The sequence below is a fragment of the Austrofundulus limnaeus genome, unplaced genomic scaffold (genome assembly GCF_001266775.1).
Source record: "Austrofundulus limnaeus strain Quisiro unplaced genomic scaffold, Austrofundulus_limnaeus-1.0 Scaffold242, whole genome shotgun sequence".
Classification (NCBI taxonomy): Eukaryota; Metazoa; Chordata; class Actinopteri; order Cyprinodontiformes; family Rivulidae; genus Austrofundulus; species Austrofundulus limnaeus.
Window position 1 is genome coordinate 424837 of NW_013952644.1, and position 16592 is coordinate 441428.

Below are 16592 nucleotides of genomic sequence, written 5' to 3' on the forward strand. Positions count from 1 at the left end.
CTTAAACTCGCCTAGGGCACCAAATGGCTAGAGGCAGCACTGCATCTCAGTTACCATCACACCATTTGTTGGTGAGTTCTTACAAAATTGACCAAGTTAAAACCAATACTGTGTTCAGTGGGCTGTGGTGGCCGTATTCCATTGGTTGACTCTAAGAGTTAATCAGATTGTATATCTAATGAATACTTTCTAAAGGTTTTATCGAAATAAGTCCAGTAGCTCACGAGATATGTTAGTGAGACAAACACAACACGCACACACACAGATGGACAAAAACATCGTCTGTCTTTTGCCTTCCAGGGGTCAGTGATAAAAATCGGCTTTAYGTTTCGACCATCTACCATCTTGATTTTTACAGATCAGCATTGGTCGCTGAAATATTTGATTCTGTCAACTTCTAGAAATCATTATGCCGCTGATTAAAAGTTATTGGTTTTCACCCAGGCATTATTTTCTAACTGAAGTCAGATAGTTTAGGCTTGGTGCCAAATAATCTATCCAAGCAGTTCAGTACTGTACATGAGGATGTATTGGATGTGTGTGCACAGGTTATGGTTCATTTCCAATTTCCTCAGTTGCAACTAAAAAGGCAGGAGCTAGGTTTAAATGTCCCCAATYCAAAAGGCCACAACATTGTTTCTCTAAGTGCATCATGAGTATCTAGATGAATGGCAAGCATCACTGAAGGGCAGATGTGGCAAAACAAGAGTGATGGAAAGGAGTCTGTAAATTAATACCRTTCTTATAGATGGGGTGAAGAGTGATCAGATGAGCTCTAAATAATGACTCGCAGGGAAGCAGTAATTTCCGACAAACACACTAAGGTTTGAGCAAGGGCGGAGGGGRAAAAGAAAAATAATGACTGCACTGCAAGGTCATGATACACAGTAACAAGATTATTTTTAAATTAGAACTCTTGGTATAACCTCTGACCTGTTAGTTTATTTGAGATCTCTCTTTAACACTTTTGCTAACAATGTGTAATGCTAGCAAGTAAATACACAAAAGCTAATGCAGAGACAAAAAGGCACACATTTCTGAGAATGMACATTTTAAAGAATAACTATTTTCACTGTCTGTCAATTAATAAAGTGGGGAATGCTTCTTTTGCTTGTCTGTGTTTGTATGACTATTAATAAAGCATCTCATAAACATTCAATGCAATATAACACAGCATTTAGAGAGCAACCATCATGTTTATCTACAACTGACATTTTGAGCCTGATCTACTAAAGGTTTGYGTGTATAAAAGCACATGCAAACTTGACAGAACACGCAAAGATGATCTACTAACTGTATGTAAAGAGGATTGAGTCTGTGGTGCAATCCATTTAGCCTGTTTACCCTTATGAATATGCAAAATATACAGTGAGTATTTGAACATGCAAAATACTGGGAGGAGGATATTCAAATGTAATCATTTAGCATAATCATTTAGCACCATAACTTGATTAATCAMATCTGAAACTGATTGTCATTGCTGTTTTTGTATCTATTTAGCATGTTTGTAAGGCAGATGCAAAGTGGCACAGCATTACAAACAAATGTCTGGTTGCTGTGGCAAAAAGGAAGCGTAGGTACTGTAAGAAAATTTAGTGTTGGTTAACTGAAATCGGGACGAAACCACCTGAATGTTGAATAGATTATAATGTGACRAGAAGGACCAGACAACACCAGTGACTGGAGTGAATGGTGTTTTAATGCTCTCTGTGCAGACTTGAAACCAACGCTGAATGAAAACCGGAAGWCCCGGTCTATAAATACATGGTTCTTCAGTGCCTGGTTCACCCACTACAGGCCTACGGCTGAATCGCAGACACTCAAACAGACATCCTGTCCTCATGTTTGATTAACGTTTTTTTTATGTGTCGTGATGGTGTTTCAGGCATGTATCTAAACCTATTTTAATAAAGACATAACAATAGTCAAACAGTAGCTTATAAGAACCAATACTTCAAAAGGAAAACTATGAATATGGTGTGGAGCTTTTAAAATCAGTTTCTAAATGACTAAATTTCTTCAACTTCCCCCTGTTCACATGACATTTACACATGTGAACAGTACAATGACAGAAAATGGAAAGAGAATGTTCTGTGCATACTGTATGTCAACATATTTAGACTTTCAGAAATAAAATAAGTAGAGCCATTTCGTCTATCCAGTAATTCCTTTTTGAAGTTGCCGGAGGACCTATGGGCTGGTTTCATACATGTGAAGTTGTGTGAATTGTTCGTTAATGACACAGATTTCCCCCATTTTGCATGCATACACGTTTAAAAAAGATCACAGAATTTTTTCAAAAAGTCAGCTTCAAATTTATTTTACATCTTAATTTGTCCCCTCCTACTTCCCCCACTGGACTGTACCTGCTCTGCTGCAGATGTCATCAATCAACCTCCCAGTTGTGTCAGGTGAGAGTACCATGGATTTTTGGTGAAATTGACAGATTTCAGTGTACAGCTAAACATCCAAAGGGGTTGACATGTATGTGATTTGGAGCCAGGCCACATCTTCTGTTAAAAAACTCAACACAACACTGCATTTTCTTGCTTCTGGATTGTTTGCCTCATCCACCAAAACCTCCATCTCCATGGTTTTGAACTTCATTTTTTTCTTTTATGGCCACTCTGCTCTCTCAAACTTTCCATAAGTGACACACACACAGGCAAAATCCTCATTTCAATAGAGCAGTCTGCACTACTTTAGTTCCGGCTATCATCACAATCTTAGTAGCTCTAAGTCACCCACAGCATGCCCACTGATAGCATGTGCAGTTTTTTTTTGTTTGCACGCACAATTTGATGTCAAATTTATGTGGTAGTATCTGAGAGTCATATACGGAAGCCGAGAGCGGACGTTTTTCCACATATCATTTTCCCATGGTTTTCTCAAGATAACGAGTTAATTATGTGGTTATCATGAAATAACAATTACGGTTTTCCCAAGATGAGATACTTTTTTTCCTTTATCACGAGAAGACTATTTTCTCGAGATTACGAGATGATTATCTTTTCTTGAATACTCATGAGCAGTTTCTCGGTGTCCTTAAAACCTTGCCAAGAACAAATTTATGCTGAAAATGTCAGATTGTGGAGAACCTGGAACTGGTTAACGCATTGATCATAGGCAGAAAATGCTATTTGTTTGTCTTGTATAGATAACTTTTATATCACCCCTCGTCATTTAAGGAGATTGTCTGACTGCAGCTCAACAGGCTTTTACACTTAAGTGATTCTGCTGATAAACTTGATCTGTGATCAGCTGAGGGGACAAGGCCATCTTCATGGTTACTATATGATTCAAGAGAGGAAAACCATAACTTGTTATCTGAAGAAAACCATTGGAAATTAACTAATTATCTCAAGAAAATGGTCATTATTTTGTGATAACGACAAAAACATGTKATCTCGAGAAAACCATGGGAAAAAAACGTCCGCTCTCGGCTTCCCACACTCTGAGCATTAACACATCTCAGAAGGCTTGGCTGTGGCAGCCACCTCAAAAYTACACTATCCTAAAATGCATCGGGCAATTTGCATTCCTGGAAAGAATACTCGGCCGTTTAATTGAAGGTTATAAAAGTCCTCCACAGAGGACTGAATCAATSACGAGTTACGGATACAGGAACACAGGCTCTCACACACAAACACAGAGCGACACGGAGAGATGAATGACACGGTCACCGAGGTGTGTACTCTGTGCTGACATGCAGACAGAGACACTCTTCTGCAAGCTTATCTCCGGCAAACACCAGCCGGAAGAGACGGAGAGAAAAGAGAGACGCTGTACAGCTTTGTTAAACAGCACGCTTTACCAATTCTGTCAGTTTTTAAAAAAGAAAAAGAAAAAAAAACAGTAGTGGGGTTTGGCAAGTTTATTTAATGTAGCGGGAAATAATACGCATTAAGGCTGTAAGGAAAGAGGGACCATAACCTAGAGATTTAGCTCAGAGTTATTTTGGTCAAATCTTGAAAATAATGTTATTCGTGAAATCTTGTGCACTGAGTATGTGTTTTTAGCTCAAAATCCGTAAAAATGGCTGTTGGAGAACTATTTGTAATTTTATTTTTTTCAGCGGCAGGCAATAAAACATACAAACGGCACGTGTCGKTTTGAGGTTTAATGGACAGACATCCTTTCTGCCCGTCGCAGCGCTCTCAGCTGTATTCCTGGCACTCTGCCCCGCGTTAGCTGCCAGATTGATCCTGCTTTAATGAAGAGTCCTCCAGCCTAGGTGACATCATTAGCTTGTTATGGGCCACAGTGGACCACTTGGCGCAGCACTGGGCGTTGCTTTGAGGGTGGGGGAGGAATGGGTCATTCTGAGTGACAGACAAGCAGCGGACTTGGACAGAGAAGTAGACAGAGGGATATGCCAGGTGGCAACACGGCAGTGCCCTTCATTCATCTAGTTTATCGCCTAAACCGAAACACTTCTTTGAAACCCTTTAAAGGGATAGCCTAGTTATGTTAGTAGTGATGTTCTATTTATTAATCAATAGTTAGGACCTTATCAGCTGCAACGTCAGTCACTAAGTAGCATCTTGAGATACAGAGGCTAACTGTTACCTCCATCAAGGAGGTTTATTTTTTTGGATAGTTGGTTTGTTTATTCATCTGCGCATAGGTGTATTTAAATGGATGGATTCTTAATTTCAGGGCAGGTTWGGGTTGCCACAAAGAACTTTACTGAGCTTGGCAGTGTGAAAGAATGCTACACAATGCTTTGGCAGTATGGCAGATCAGTGGTTAGCACTAATGCTTCATAGCAAGAAGGTCCTGGATTCAATCCCTGGTTCGGTCAAAAGGTCTTTCTGGGCTGAGTTTGCATGTTTTCCTTGTGCTTGTGTGGGTTTTCTACAGGGACTCCAGTTTCCTCCACAGTGCAAAAACATGCATGTTAGGTTGCCTTCAGTCCTTGCAAAAGACAGCTGTGATCTCAATGGTTTTTGCCTTGTTACATAAAAGGTAATGAATACATCACACTTTTGCATGACACCCATTTGTTTAGCTTGTTGCCGTTTTCTCAATTAAATCTTTCTGTATGAATGTATTAGGGCTGAAGTCAGACAGACATTGGGCCTAATTGCAAGAACCGTTCGTACGCACAGGTTTGTTCTTAAGAGTTGCGTACGAGTGATTTAGGAGAATTTGTGGCATTCACCAATGTTTTCGTATTCTAAGATTTTTTTCAGATACGAACGAAATTCAAGAGTGGTCCAGACCTGTCGTATATTTTACGAGCAGTCAGTCTGCTGTTATCCAGACGGGTTTTCCTCCCTAATAACTTTATATTTCATTAGTTTGAAGATATTTTGAGTTGAAAATAAATCACACTCTATGATTATGTTGAAAATAGGCTATTCTGCTTGAATTAGAGTTACAATTTTAAATGTAATAATTTAGACTAACAATATAAATTGTCCGTCCGTTTTCTGCCGCTTATCCAGGATCGAGTCGCGGGGGCAGCAGAGAGACCCCCTCTCCCCAGCAACAGTTTCCAGCTCGTCCTGGGGGACACCGAGACATTCCTAGACCAGAGGGGGTACATAAACCCTCTAGCAAGTCCTTGATTTTCTCCAAAGTGCCAGACTTATTTTGAAAACATTTTAAAATGCTTATTTCAGACCCGCATCTGAGACCACCTGCGACCACGCGGGGGGGGGGGGTACGGTGCGCAGCTCCGTGTCTTCTGAATAAATGAAAATGATTTAACACAGTTGTTTATACATTTAGCAGCTCTTTTTATTCCACAGCTGACCTGCTAAAAATGACAAATTTTCTTTTCTGGATCTCTGACAGACGGACTTCAATCTCTGAACTCTTAAAAGTTCTTTTTAATTGTCGCTGTCATTTTCATGAATGGACACTTCCTTGTATCTGAGGCAGGAAACACAGCCTTATATGGTGTTTTTGGGGTGGTAATTATGCTAATCTCCTCTCCTGTGCACGAGCAGCTAGATATGAACAGGTGGAATTTACGCAGCTCATTTACACACTTTTCCTGAAGATAGAAGAGTTTGTTGAATCTGACGTGACATGTTCGTACGAACCCTTTGTACAAACAAAAGTAAGAGAAATTTAGGATAAGAATACGAACATGTTCTTGCATGAGGCCCAATGTCTTTGCAGATGGTGCTGAAGTTGCTGGACGCATCTAGTTCATTGGATCAGCATGTCTAACCAGTCCAAAATTTAGCTCAACTCCAAACATTCGGCAACCTCAGCACCTTCAATAGCTGTTTTTTTTAACTCAACCAACCTTAGCAAATACTAAAATGGCTACAAGTCAGTGATTTTGGAGATATTGTCTGGTGTGGTAACAGCTGAGAGTCATTCCCTCCATACCCCATCCTGTCGACTGCTAGCACCTGTGACGTCATGGAGGAGGACCAGGACCAAACAGGACAACAGCTCACAGCTCTCTTCAAACCTGAGAAGCTTAACTCTTCTGCTCCCATTTCTTTCCTACCGCCTTAATACATAAACTTTGGTTTATGTATGCCACATAATGCACCATTTGAACACCCAAATGGGTTTTACCAATAATTGGACTTCCACTCATCACTTGTGTTCTTTTAATTTGAACAACAATTTAWACTTGTATGAGCCCTATTCAATAATGACAACCAGATTTATAAGATTTGTTTTTTTAAACTGTGACATTATTAGCTTCACTTCAGGTCATATCACACCCACATTGAGGTAAACAAGATAAAATCCACTTACTTGTAAAATGAGACACATTTTCCTGTTTTACTTCTGTTAACACACACTGCTTTTTGGCATTTATTTTATACAATAGATAAACTAAATACACTCTAAAATATTAATTTTGTTGATATTATTATTAATATTTTTTACAACTTAATGGTCAATATTTTTGCTGATATGTACATTAATGATAAATTCATAAGCTTGCCCTCTCAGCTGCTGCTGCTACAGTAAGTCAACTCACATGATCAAGACTCACTCCAGCTGTATTTGATATATTCATGTTAAAAGCATACTACTTTGAAAAGTTTTTCTTTTTCTTTTTCTATGTTTATAACACTTTGATATAACCAAAAGCCCTATGTTCTGCAGCAGGTGTTTACTAAAGCTGGGCACATAGCTGATCATTTAACTTTTCTTTTTACTGTTTGACTCAACCAAAGTGTGGACGACGGCCTGAATAACAACCTTGAAAATTTGCATCAGGCGAAAGCATCGGCCCTCCCATGACCCTGAATGGGACAAAGCAGGAGTGGGAAATTAATGGATGGCTAAAAATTAGCATCAAACAGGTATTTATTTCCACTTCTGAGGCACTGAAGATGGTAAACAAACTTTAGATAAGGTGGTTTTAAAATCCAAAGTCATTTACACACTTATTGCATGAATGCAAGTTCACTGTCTGCATGCAGATCTGTTCTTTTGTCTCGATTCCAAAGAAAAACTTAATTTCATCGTCACCACATTACCCACAATGCAATGTTTGTCAATGGGAAGGATTGGTTCAATCAATAAATAGAATTCATAAAACCCATTTACTTTGGTAACAAACAGATTTAAATAGCAATCAAAAGACATGCAGATTGTTTCAAGATACTAAAATGCAAATTTTAAGTTTGTTTTAAAAAAAGTTTAATTTGGCAAATAAGTATATTTTCCCTGTGATTAAACACATAGTATTTATGGAAGTAACGCAAAATGCCTGCTGACTTCCATAACAAAGTTTTAAGCAAAGACTTGGAGGGGTATCAGTTGGTGCTTGGATTAAATTTTGAGAATGAGATTTGTGTGTTTACTAAGGTCAGTTGGTTATGGCAGCTATCTTGATTTTTTCCCTTTTTTCATTTTATTCATTTCTTTTTAAAAACCAAAAAATAATAAGGCAGCAGAAAGAAGAAAAAAATCTTATATCTTCTCCTTTTAAAAAAAAATCAAACTAATAAGGTATAAAAAACAAAAATAAAACAAAAACAGCATTAAATCCTTCTCTAACAAAAAAAAATGTGTTGACTTTACAAGTTCTTAAATTCTAGACATCCATCCATTATTTATACCCACTTCTTCCTTTCAGGGTCACAGGGGTCACTGGTGCCCATATGCAGCGGTCACTGCGTGCAGGGGGTAACTTTGTATCATCTGTATTTTTCAATATAATTCACTTATTTTACAAATATTTTTCTCAGAATACAGAAATATGTTCAATTCCTTCAAAACTCACTAATTCTGATTTTGCACTCTTGTATCTATTTTTGTCTACTTCTATTTTTAGTTTTTAGCCATCCTTCTGCAGTTTAAGGAAGGCTTTTCCTGCTTTCAGCTTGCCTTTTGCTCCTTTTAGCCTACCTGTTCTACTTTCAACCTATCTTTTGTTAATTTTAGCCTACATTTTGCTCCTTTAAACTATCTTTTGTTGATTTTTAAATCATTAATAGGTGTTTATTATGCATGTATTAAGGACAAAAAAGAGACAAAAACTGTCTGGTTTCTTGCCAAATAATGAGCCAAATTTATTCATGTACATTAGRGCTGCACCAATTAATCGATTAATCAACAACTAATCGATTACTAAAATAATTGATGACTAATTTAATAATCGATTAATCATTTTCTTTTTTGTTGTTCTTTGTTTTTCTCACCAAACTGCTTTGACACCTTCCACTGCCACGTCTGCCTTTCTATCCTTACACATGCACGGTCATGGTAACTGGGGTAGGCCGTGGACGTCACAAGTAGGGCTGCACCAATTAGTTGCAATAATCGACTTGTAGACTTGAAAACTCACCACTCGTACGCCAATATGGTCACAATGATGCGTTTAGATACCGAAACATGGTACCGTTTAATGTTACGTGAATAGATGCTCGGTAGTACCGACAAAATTCGGTCAGTACTTATAAAAGTATCGAATTTGGTAGTTGACACAGTGATGCAGGTCCCACCTATATGAGCCTTTAAGCTGGATAAAAAAATGACAGAAGAAATAGGAAGTCAGAAAGATGTGGTTTGAAAAACAAGCTGAACCAGAGAGAGAGAGAAAAAAGCCATCCTGTCCATCTCTGTCAGACTCTCAGCAGGGGAAAAAAATCCCAAAGCTTCATCTCTGTTCTTGCCTGGACTCCCTCATCTCTTCATCTGTTCACTGGTCCTCTTCATATACACACAAACAAATACAGATCCATGCAGACAAAAAAAGAAAAAAGAAAAAAAGAAGAAAAACACACAACCCTGCAGCACAGTAGCTGAACATGGTAATTTCAGCGCAACAGCTCTTTCTTGCCTGCCATAAAAGTGCTATCCCTCTCCTCTCAGCCCCACTTCTGTCTCAGTTTCTTCCATTCTAACCCCCTCCACACTCCAGTTGTCCACGCACCCCCTTCCGTTCCTTCAAAGCTACCCTCGTTAGCCCTCCTCAGCTAGCCCGCGGCTCAGCAAGTGCCTCTGTCTGTGTCTACAGCTGGTGTGTGCACGTGGGGTTTCTGAACTTCGCCTGAACCGTTACATTGTACGGTAAAAACATTATTTAAAACTGTAGACTTGACAAAGAAAAAGGAAAAAAAAAACAGCAGAAACCCTTAAAGTTGTTGAGTTGCAAATGAACAACTTCGCGCTGAGACATTGATGTAGTATCTCCAACTTCCTGTAACAAGCAGGATGTTAGATACTGTCACTACGGTAACTGCATATCGCCCTCACCCCTTTCCTACATTCATCTAACAATCCCGCAGATGCCTAATTGTTTCCCTAATGATGCCGAGTCTAATGGGACCGCTTTTGCTATTCATTTGATAGTGCGGCCTAGTAATTAGACTGCACCGCACTTCATTAAACAGCAGGGGAGTGGGGGGTGGGGGGGTTGGCAGGGCCTTAAGCCTTGTGGCATCGGCAACTGTGACTGAATTTAAAAATACCTCCCCTATGATTGGGATGCATAAACACCTTGAGACACACACAACTGGATCCCAGTGGGGCTTTTTGTGAGTAAGGGGGTCTCTGCAGTAGGTTTTGTCCTGTGGGTGGAGATGGCCGTACTCGTGATTGGCGGAGATTTTGATGTGGATGGAGACGGCCCAAGAGATGTGATTGGTCAGATTGACGGTATGAGGCTGGAGGCAGCGGGGAGTAGCTTGGTGGAGTCAGGCAGGAAGTAACTTTTTTTAGATTAATTTTAGTCATAACTTGAGAAAGAAAAGTGCTAGCTGTACGAAATTTGAACATCGTACATGTGAAAGGATGTGTAACAATATGGCTCGGTTAAAACATCCCTTATCAGCCTGTAAAAATTCACATGTACGATGTTCAAATTTCGTACAGCTAGCACTTTTCTTTCTCAAGTTATGACTAAAATTTATCTAAAAAAAGTTACTTCCTGCCCGACTCGACCAAGCTACTCCCCGCTGCCTCCAGCCTCAAACCCCGCCGTCAATCTGACCAATCACATCTCTTGGGCCATCTACGCCCACATCAAGACCTCCACCAATCACAAGCAGGGATGTCTCAGCCCACATTAAGACCTCGGCCAATGATGATTTGGGACGTCTGCGCACACAGGACAACACGTTCTGCAGAGACCCCTACTTGCTTTTGGTGGGTTGAATGGAGAATTGTTTCCTCATCTCCTAGAAAAGTAAGTCTTATCAACGGTTACACTGCACAGCTTGGTGTTGTAATTTTAAACTAATCCAGCTGAATCAACTGCTTTGAATACATTAGTAAAACATGTGGTGTCTTTTTTTAAAAAAATGATTAAGCTTCTTGTGGGTTAAAGTACTATGGTTGCACAATCTTTGGAAAACCTGAGATATTACTGAATGTTGGCTTGCAACAATACACTTGGTATTTTTGCATCTCAGCTGCCATCATACAACAGATGATCTTGATTTTGTTAGTATTACTGTATGTGCACTGCTAAAAGAGGCTTCCAGCTGATTTATTTTTAAATTCCATCTTCAATAAAGATGTCTTTAAAATGTTTACAAGTTGACTTAAGTTGTCTAAAATGTTATAGTGTGACAGGGCCTTTAGTGGGGCCATGAGAAGTTGAGTGGCTGAAGCTTTTCCTCTTCTTGTGCGGTTCTGGATCAGAGTTTAGTGAAATTATCAACATTCTATCAGATGTATTTTCTATTAATGTTGATAACTTGTCTATCACGATATATACACTACCAATCAGAAGTTTTAGAACACCCTTGTTTTTCAGTTTTTCATTTGAATTTCAAGCAGCTGCAGTTCAATGAACAGCTTGAAAGGGTGCAAAGGTAAGTGCTGAACTGGCAGAGGTTTAGGCTACCCAAAACTGAAAGTCAAAGTGACCGTGTCTCCAGTTTTCTTCACCATCACAATGTACTCAGAATCGGGTGGAAACTCTGACAGGAAGAAATGTGGCAGACTCAACCCTGATCCAGCAGGACAGCTCCAGATCATCACACTTCTTCCTCCATGTTTAACAGCTGTCACAATGAGAAACTGTACTAAAGTCCTGAACTAACCTGCATGATGAACTGCAGCTTTGTATTCATCCGTCAACACCAACACCTTGTTCCAGCCTTCACTGGTCCACTGGTGGGTGTTTCATGGTCCAGGCAAGCTTCTTTTCAGAGATGCTTTTCTTGCAGCGACTCGACATGTCGATCTGCAGCTCCAAGTCTTCTCTTCACAGTTAAAACAGATTTGCCTTCTATGACCGGCTGTGCTTGAAGCTGAGGACCTGTGAGCTGCTGTCACACAGACTCTCAGAAACTTGTCCTCTGATGCTGATGTGGCTCTGAGTCTACCACACCTCTTCCTGTCAGAGTTTTTACCACTTTCTGGGTGCGTTGTGATGGTGAAAGAAACTGGACTCAACAACTTGACTTTCAGTTTTGGGGTAACCTTGCAATTTTTTTTAAATCTTTGCACCCTTTCAAGATGATTTTTGCACTTGAGCTGCTTGAATTTCAAATGAAAAGACTGTAACAATGAGGGTGTTCTAAAACTTTTGATCGGTAATGTGTATTTGTGTTTTATTACCCAGCCCTAATGTAACATTCTCACTCAAATATATTTTTTTCAATCGTTTCAAGACAAAATATACAATCATGAGTGTATAAATACAGATTAACAATTGTTGATATGAATATATGTACAATACTCATATTATTGTTTTTCTACATTTGTAATTGTAGTTAAACTACACTCTACATGTCTTACTGTATCCAGTGTGAAACCTTGACAATAAACTTGGTCACAATGGTATTCTCCAGCTGTTTACTGACACCAACTAAAAAACACCACTGAGATGAGATTTTTAATGTATTTCTACAATGTTCTATACATTTTTTTAAAAACTCTTTTGTAGGTGGATGCAGACTCCATTCTAAAGGCTGTTTTCTCAATTCAGTGACAATAAACCAGACGCCAAAATGAAGTGATAATGAACTTTTTAAAGCACTTCTTGCAGAGCGTTGGCCATCTCATTAATACCACTGTGTTAAAAAACACACACCAACACCAGTGTTGTATTCATTTTTCACCAAGATCTTGCATTGATGATGGCAGAGTCTGACTGCTGCACAAAGCCTTCTCCAGCACATCCCAAAGGTTCTCAATGGACTCTGTGGAGCCAATCCATGTGTGAAAATGATGTCTCATGCTCCCTGAACCACTCTTTCACAATAAGAGCCCCATGAATCCTGGCATTGTCATCTTGGAATACAGTCGCACCATCAGTGAAGAAACAATACATTGATGGAATAACCTGGTCATTCAGTATATTCAGGTAGTCAGCTGACCTCATTCTTTGAGCACAAACTGTTGCTGAACTTAGACCTGACCAACTGAAGCAACACCACGTCATAGACCTTAGTTAAATCCAGGTGGAGACTTTTTTTTTTGTTCGGACAGTGTATAATTACAGTTTTAATACAAACTCTGGTTAGCATCAATTTAAGCCTTAAAACTGTAACAGTGAAGAGTCAGTTTATTGGATTATAAAGCCTCAGATTATAAAACAGTAAAAGCACAACATGAATGTAAACTTAGTTAATGGTATGATCTTGCAACATTTAGCTTTTAAATGTAATTTAGGAACAATCTTTTAGTTACACTAAATGTCTTAGTTACAAAAACTGAATGGTTACTGGTTTTACCTCCAAATTTTGCACTTTTTATTCTTACAACATTTATGTAGGTCATAGTTGGGACACCTTAGTAACAAAGTGCCAGGATTGATATTTTTCAATCACTCTAACCTTGCACAAAAGTAAAATGCATGTTGTTACTCTTTGCTGACAGTCACAGTCAATTGTTTAAATCTAGTAGCAAATAAAATACATTGCGATGTTCTGAAAAAGAAAAGCATGGGAATAAAAAACAAGCTGCAAAAGTGAAGTTCTTTACAAGGAAGTGTTGGACACTATTGATTTCTTTTCTTTCATAAGGAGTGCTTCAGTCTCATAAAAAGATCATTGAAGCTCACTTTATTGGCATTTAGAGAATTCAACCATTTCTTAACATGGCTGCCACACTTTTGGGTCATTTCACTCCGTTATGAACATTCGTAAGCAGGAAAGAACCATTCTAATGGCTCGGTTTTCTAATGTGGTTTTCATGGTGTGCACTAAGTTTAATCTCAACCATTTCATTTAAGCTTCTCAGTACTGGAAGAATATTTGATGTTACTAAAGTAGAATAAAGACTCCCAGGCTTTCATCTCTTCGTTTAGCCCCGCAGAGCTCCACTGGTGTCATTAATATCTTTACTGATCGCCAGAGATAATTTAACATCCGTACCTTAAGAAAGGAGAGATTGCGGTTCCGATCAATGCTGGTGATCTCCAGATTGCCCATGACGACCTCGCAGTTTTCATAGAGCTTCCGCAGGGTGCGGTACTGTTGGTCCAGGTCCGATAGGGTGCTCAACTTGTTCTGCGTACCAGGACAAACTGGAAACAGAAACAGATATAAAAACAACTTTATATATTTATTTTTTTTTTTTAACAAGAGGCACATCCAACTTTTTAATTGGCCACTGCCAAAAGACATTGGGCCTCATGCAAAAACCGTTCGTACACACAGATTTGTTCTTAAGTTGTGCGTACGAGTGATTTAGGAGAATTTGTGGCATTCACCAATGTTTTCGTTTTCTAAGATTTTTTCAGATACGAACAAAATTCACGAGTGGTCCAGACCTGTCGTATATTTTACGAGCAGTCAGTCTGCTGTTATCCAGACGGGTTTTCTTCATTAATAACTTTATATTTCGTTAGTTTGAAGATATTTTGAGTTGAAAATAAATCACACTCTATGATTATGTTGACAATAGGCTATTCTGCTTGATTTAGAGTTATAATTTTAAATGTAATAATTTAGACTAACAATATAAATTGTCCGTCTGTTTTCTCCCGCCCATTGTGTGACGATTACTGAAACTTGTAAAAAGTCCTCAGGGATAAATATCCACAATGGATGAACTACTGGAGTCAACTCAGTTCAAGATGACTGCTCTGCTATAGTCAGCTAAACCTAAAGCTAAAATCTGGTGTGGTGGTAGCTGAGGGTCATTCACAACACATACCGGTACTCTAAGTGCAACATGGGCAAGAGCGCGACTGCTTAAAGATGATTCCTATTTCTAATGTCACGTTATGCTGATCCGATTGTGTGACAAAAAATTGCGTAGCTTCTGTCTGTGCCTTCCCACTGACACCGTCTTGTACATTGTCTACAGTCAGAACTCTGTCTTGCAGATCTATGCAGCTCACAGCTTGTGACTGGTCAGAACTTTGTGGGCATGTTTGTTTATACGAAACAACTAATGCTACTACTGCATGTCACTTTGTTCAAAACTGTCCACTTCTGGAAGCCGTTTTTATAATAGCAAAATGGACAGCTTTGAGGAGAAACTCTCCAAGAAAGCTATTTTCACAACTCAGTGCCCACCTTCATATTTGTTAAAATCATTACCAGCACATGGTGGAGCTTTGATCTTCACTTTTTTGGTAATAGCTCCGACACAATTAGGGAAGTTCCACAGTTACCAAAATTTGCTATTTGCCCTGTTTCACGTTTTGTTGCATTATAAAGCAGGCTTTAATGGTTAGCACCAACGCCTGAGAGCAAGAAGTTCCTGGCCCAGGGATCTTACTGTGTGAAGTTTGCATGTTCTTCTTATGTCTGTGTGGGTTTTCTCTGGGTACTCCGGTTTCCTCCCACAGACATAAAACAAATGTTAGGTTGCCTTCAGGCCAAGGCCCTGCTTGAAAAAGATCCCAGTGATCTCAAAGTGATTTGGATGATTAAATAAAACGTAAGTAAAAACATCTTGCACATCAGATTGGAATTTTTTTTTACCAAACTTGTTAGAACTCCCATTCTAATCACAAAATGACTAATTTAAAACTCTGGCCTTTAATTATTTAAAGTTTTTACTTTGCTGAAGTTTCAAATCAGCACATTTTCCATCATCCACTTGCTGCTGTAAGTTAGAAACTCTGAAAGCTGTATAAATTTAAAATAAATTGAGAGAAAAAATACAGTTGAAACTCTCAGAATTGGAGATTTTTTTCAATTTAAACCTTGTGGAATATGGCCGAGTGAGAATTAAAAGTGTGTAAGGAAGTAAGTCGGGAGATTCCGTAAATTCCAAAGAGAGAGCTGCTGATGTGACACCGCAACAATGAGGGAGCTGCGACGGTCAGGACCCGGGGAGAGGGACACGTGGAGGTTAGAGGGGGCGGGATATTATTTCTCCGAGGCACTGACCTACAGTCCTGGTCTGGCACCGGTACACCGTTTAATCAAAGTTATTCAAATTGCATTAGTTGACCTTTTCGGCGGGTTTCACTCGAAGACTTTACTCGGCCGACGAGATTACAAGACTTTGAAGATATTATAGCGGGAGCAGCAGACACGGTGGCTCTGCTGGTGTGTGGGAAGGCCAGGCAATTAGAAAGTTGTAGGTTTCACAGCTGAAAGCAGCATTAAGCCATTAACATCTGCTATTGGCCATGACACAGGTAGTTCTCATGTTCACGACCACTGAAAACTTCTCTGCACCAGAAAAATGTTTCCAAAGAAATTGATAAAAAAACATGATTTCTTGTGGAAAAACTAACAACTCTGCTATTTAACTTGGCACTCTGTTGTTTTATTCTGCAGAGCTAATGATAAATGCAAGACAATTGGCTAATGCTGCAGCTACCACTGTAATTAGTTCCTCTGGTTTCCACCCATTGAGCCCAGTTTTGGTTGCTGCCAGCCTTCTCTCCAGTCACTCGGACTCCCCAGCTTCAGCTCTGCGACCATCTGCTCCATTCAGCTGGCTCTGTAGCCACTTTACCACAAGCATGGCTGGAGGTTTATGTGATGTGTGTTTGTGTGTGTCTGTGTGACGGAGGGGAAAGAACAGCTTTTACTCTGTGTATTTCAACTGTGCATTAAGTTTGTCACCTGTTCGGCTATAAATAGGTCTTACAATTAAAGCCAGGATCAAATTCTCCCAGCTGCAGCAACAGTTCACTCTTTTTATGTGTGCTTGTTTAAAATGTAGCAAAGGCAATACTGATGTAAAAGCTGAGTCAGCATTCATACTGTTTTCCTTATAGTTTCTTCCTATATATATAT

The 16592-nt window shown here is 39.3% G+C and overlaps 1 protein-coding gene across 5 annotated transcripts in view; it reads right to left on the reverse strand.

Annotated features, from left to right (window-relative positions):
* The window catches only part of LOC106525812 (receptor tyrosine-protein kinase erbB-4), a 513565-nt gene that overhangs the window by 253942 nt on the left and 243031 nt on the right, over window positions 1–16592 (reverse strand). For all 5 annotated transcript variants that reach the window (XM_014020153.1, XM_014020151.1, XM_014020152.1 and 2 more), the window contains one exon: window positions 13761–13912. In XM_014020153.1, coding sequence (XP_013875607.1) covers window positions 13761–13912 — 152 coding nt within the window. The remainder of the gene's footprint in view (window positions 1–13760; window positions 13913–16592) is intronic.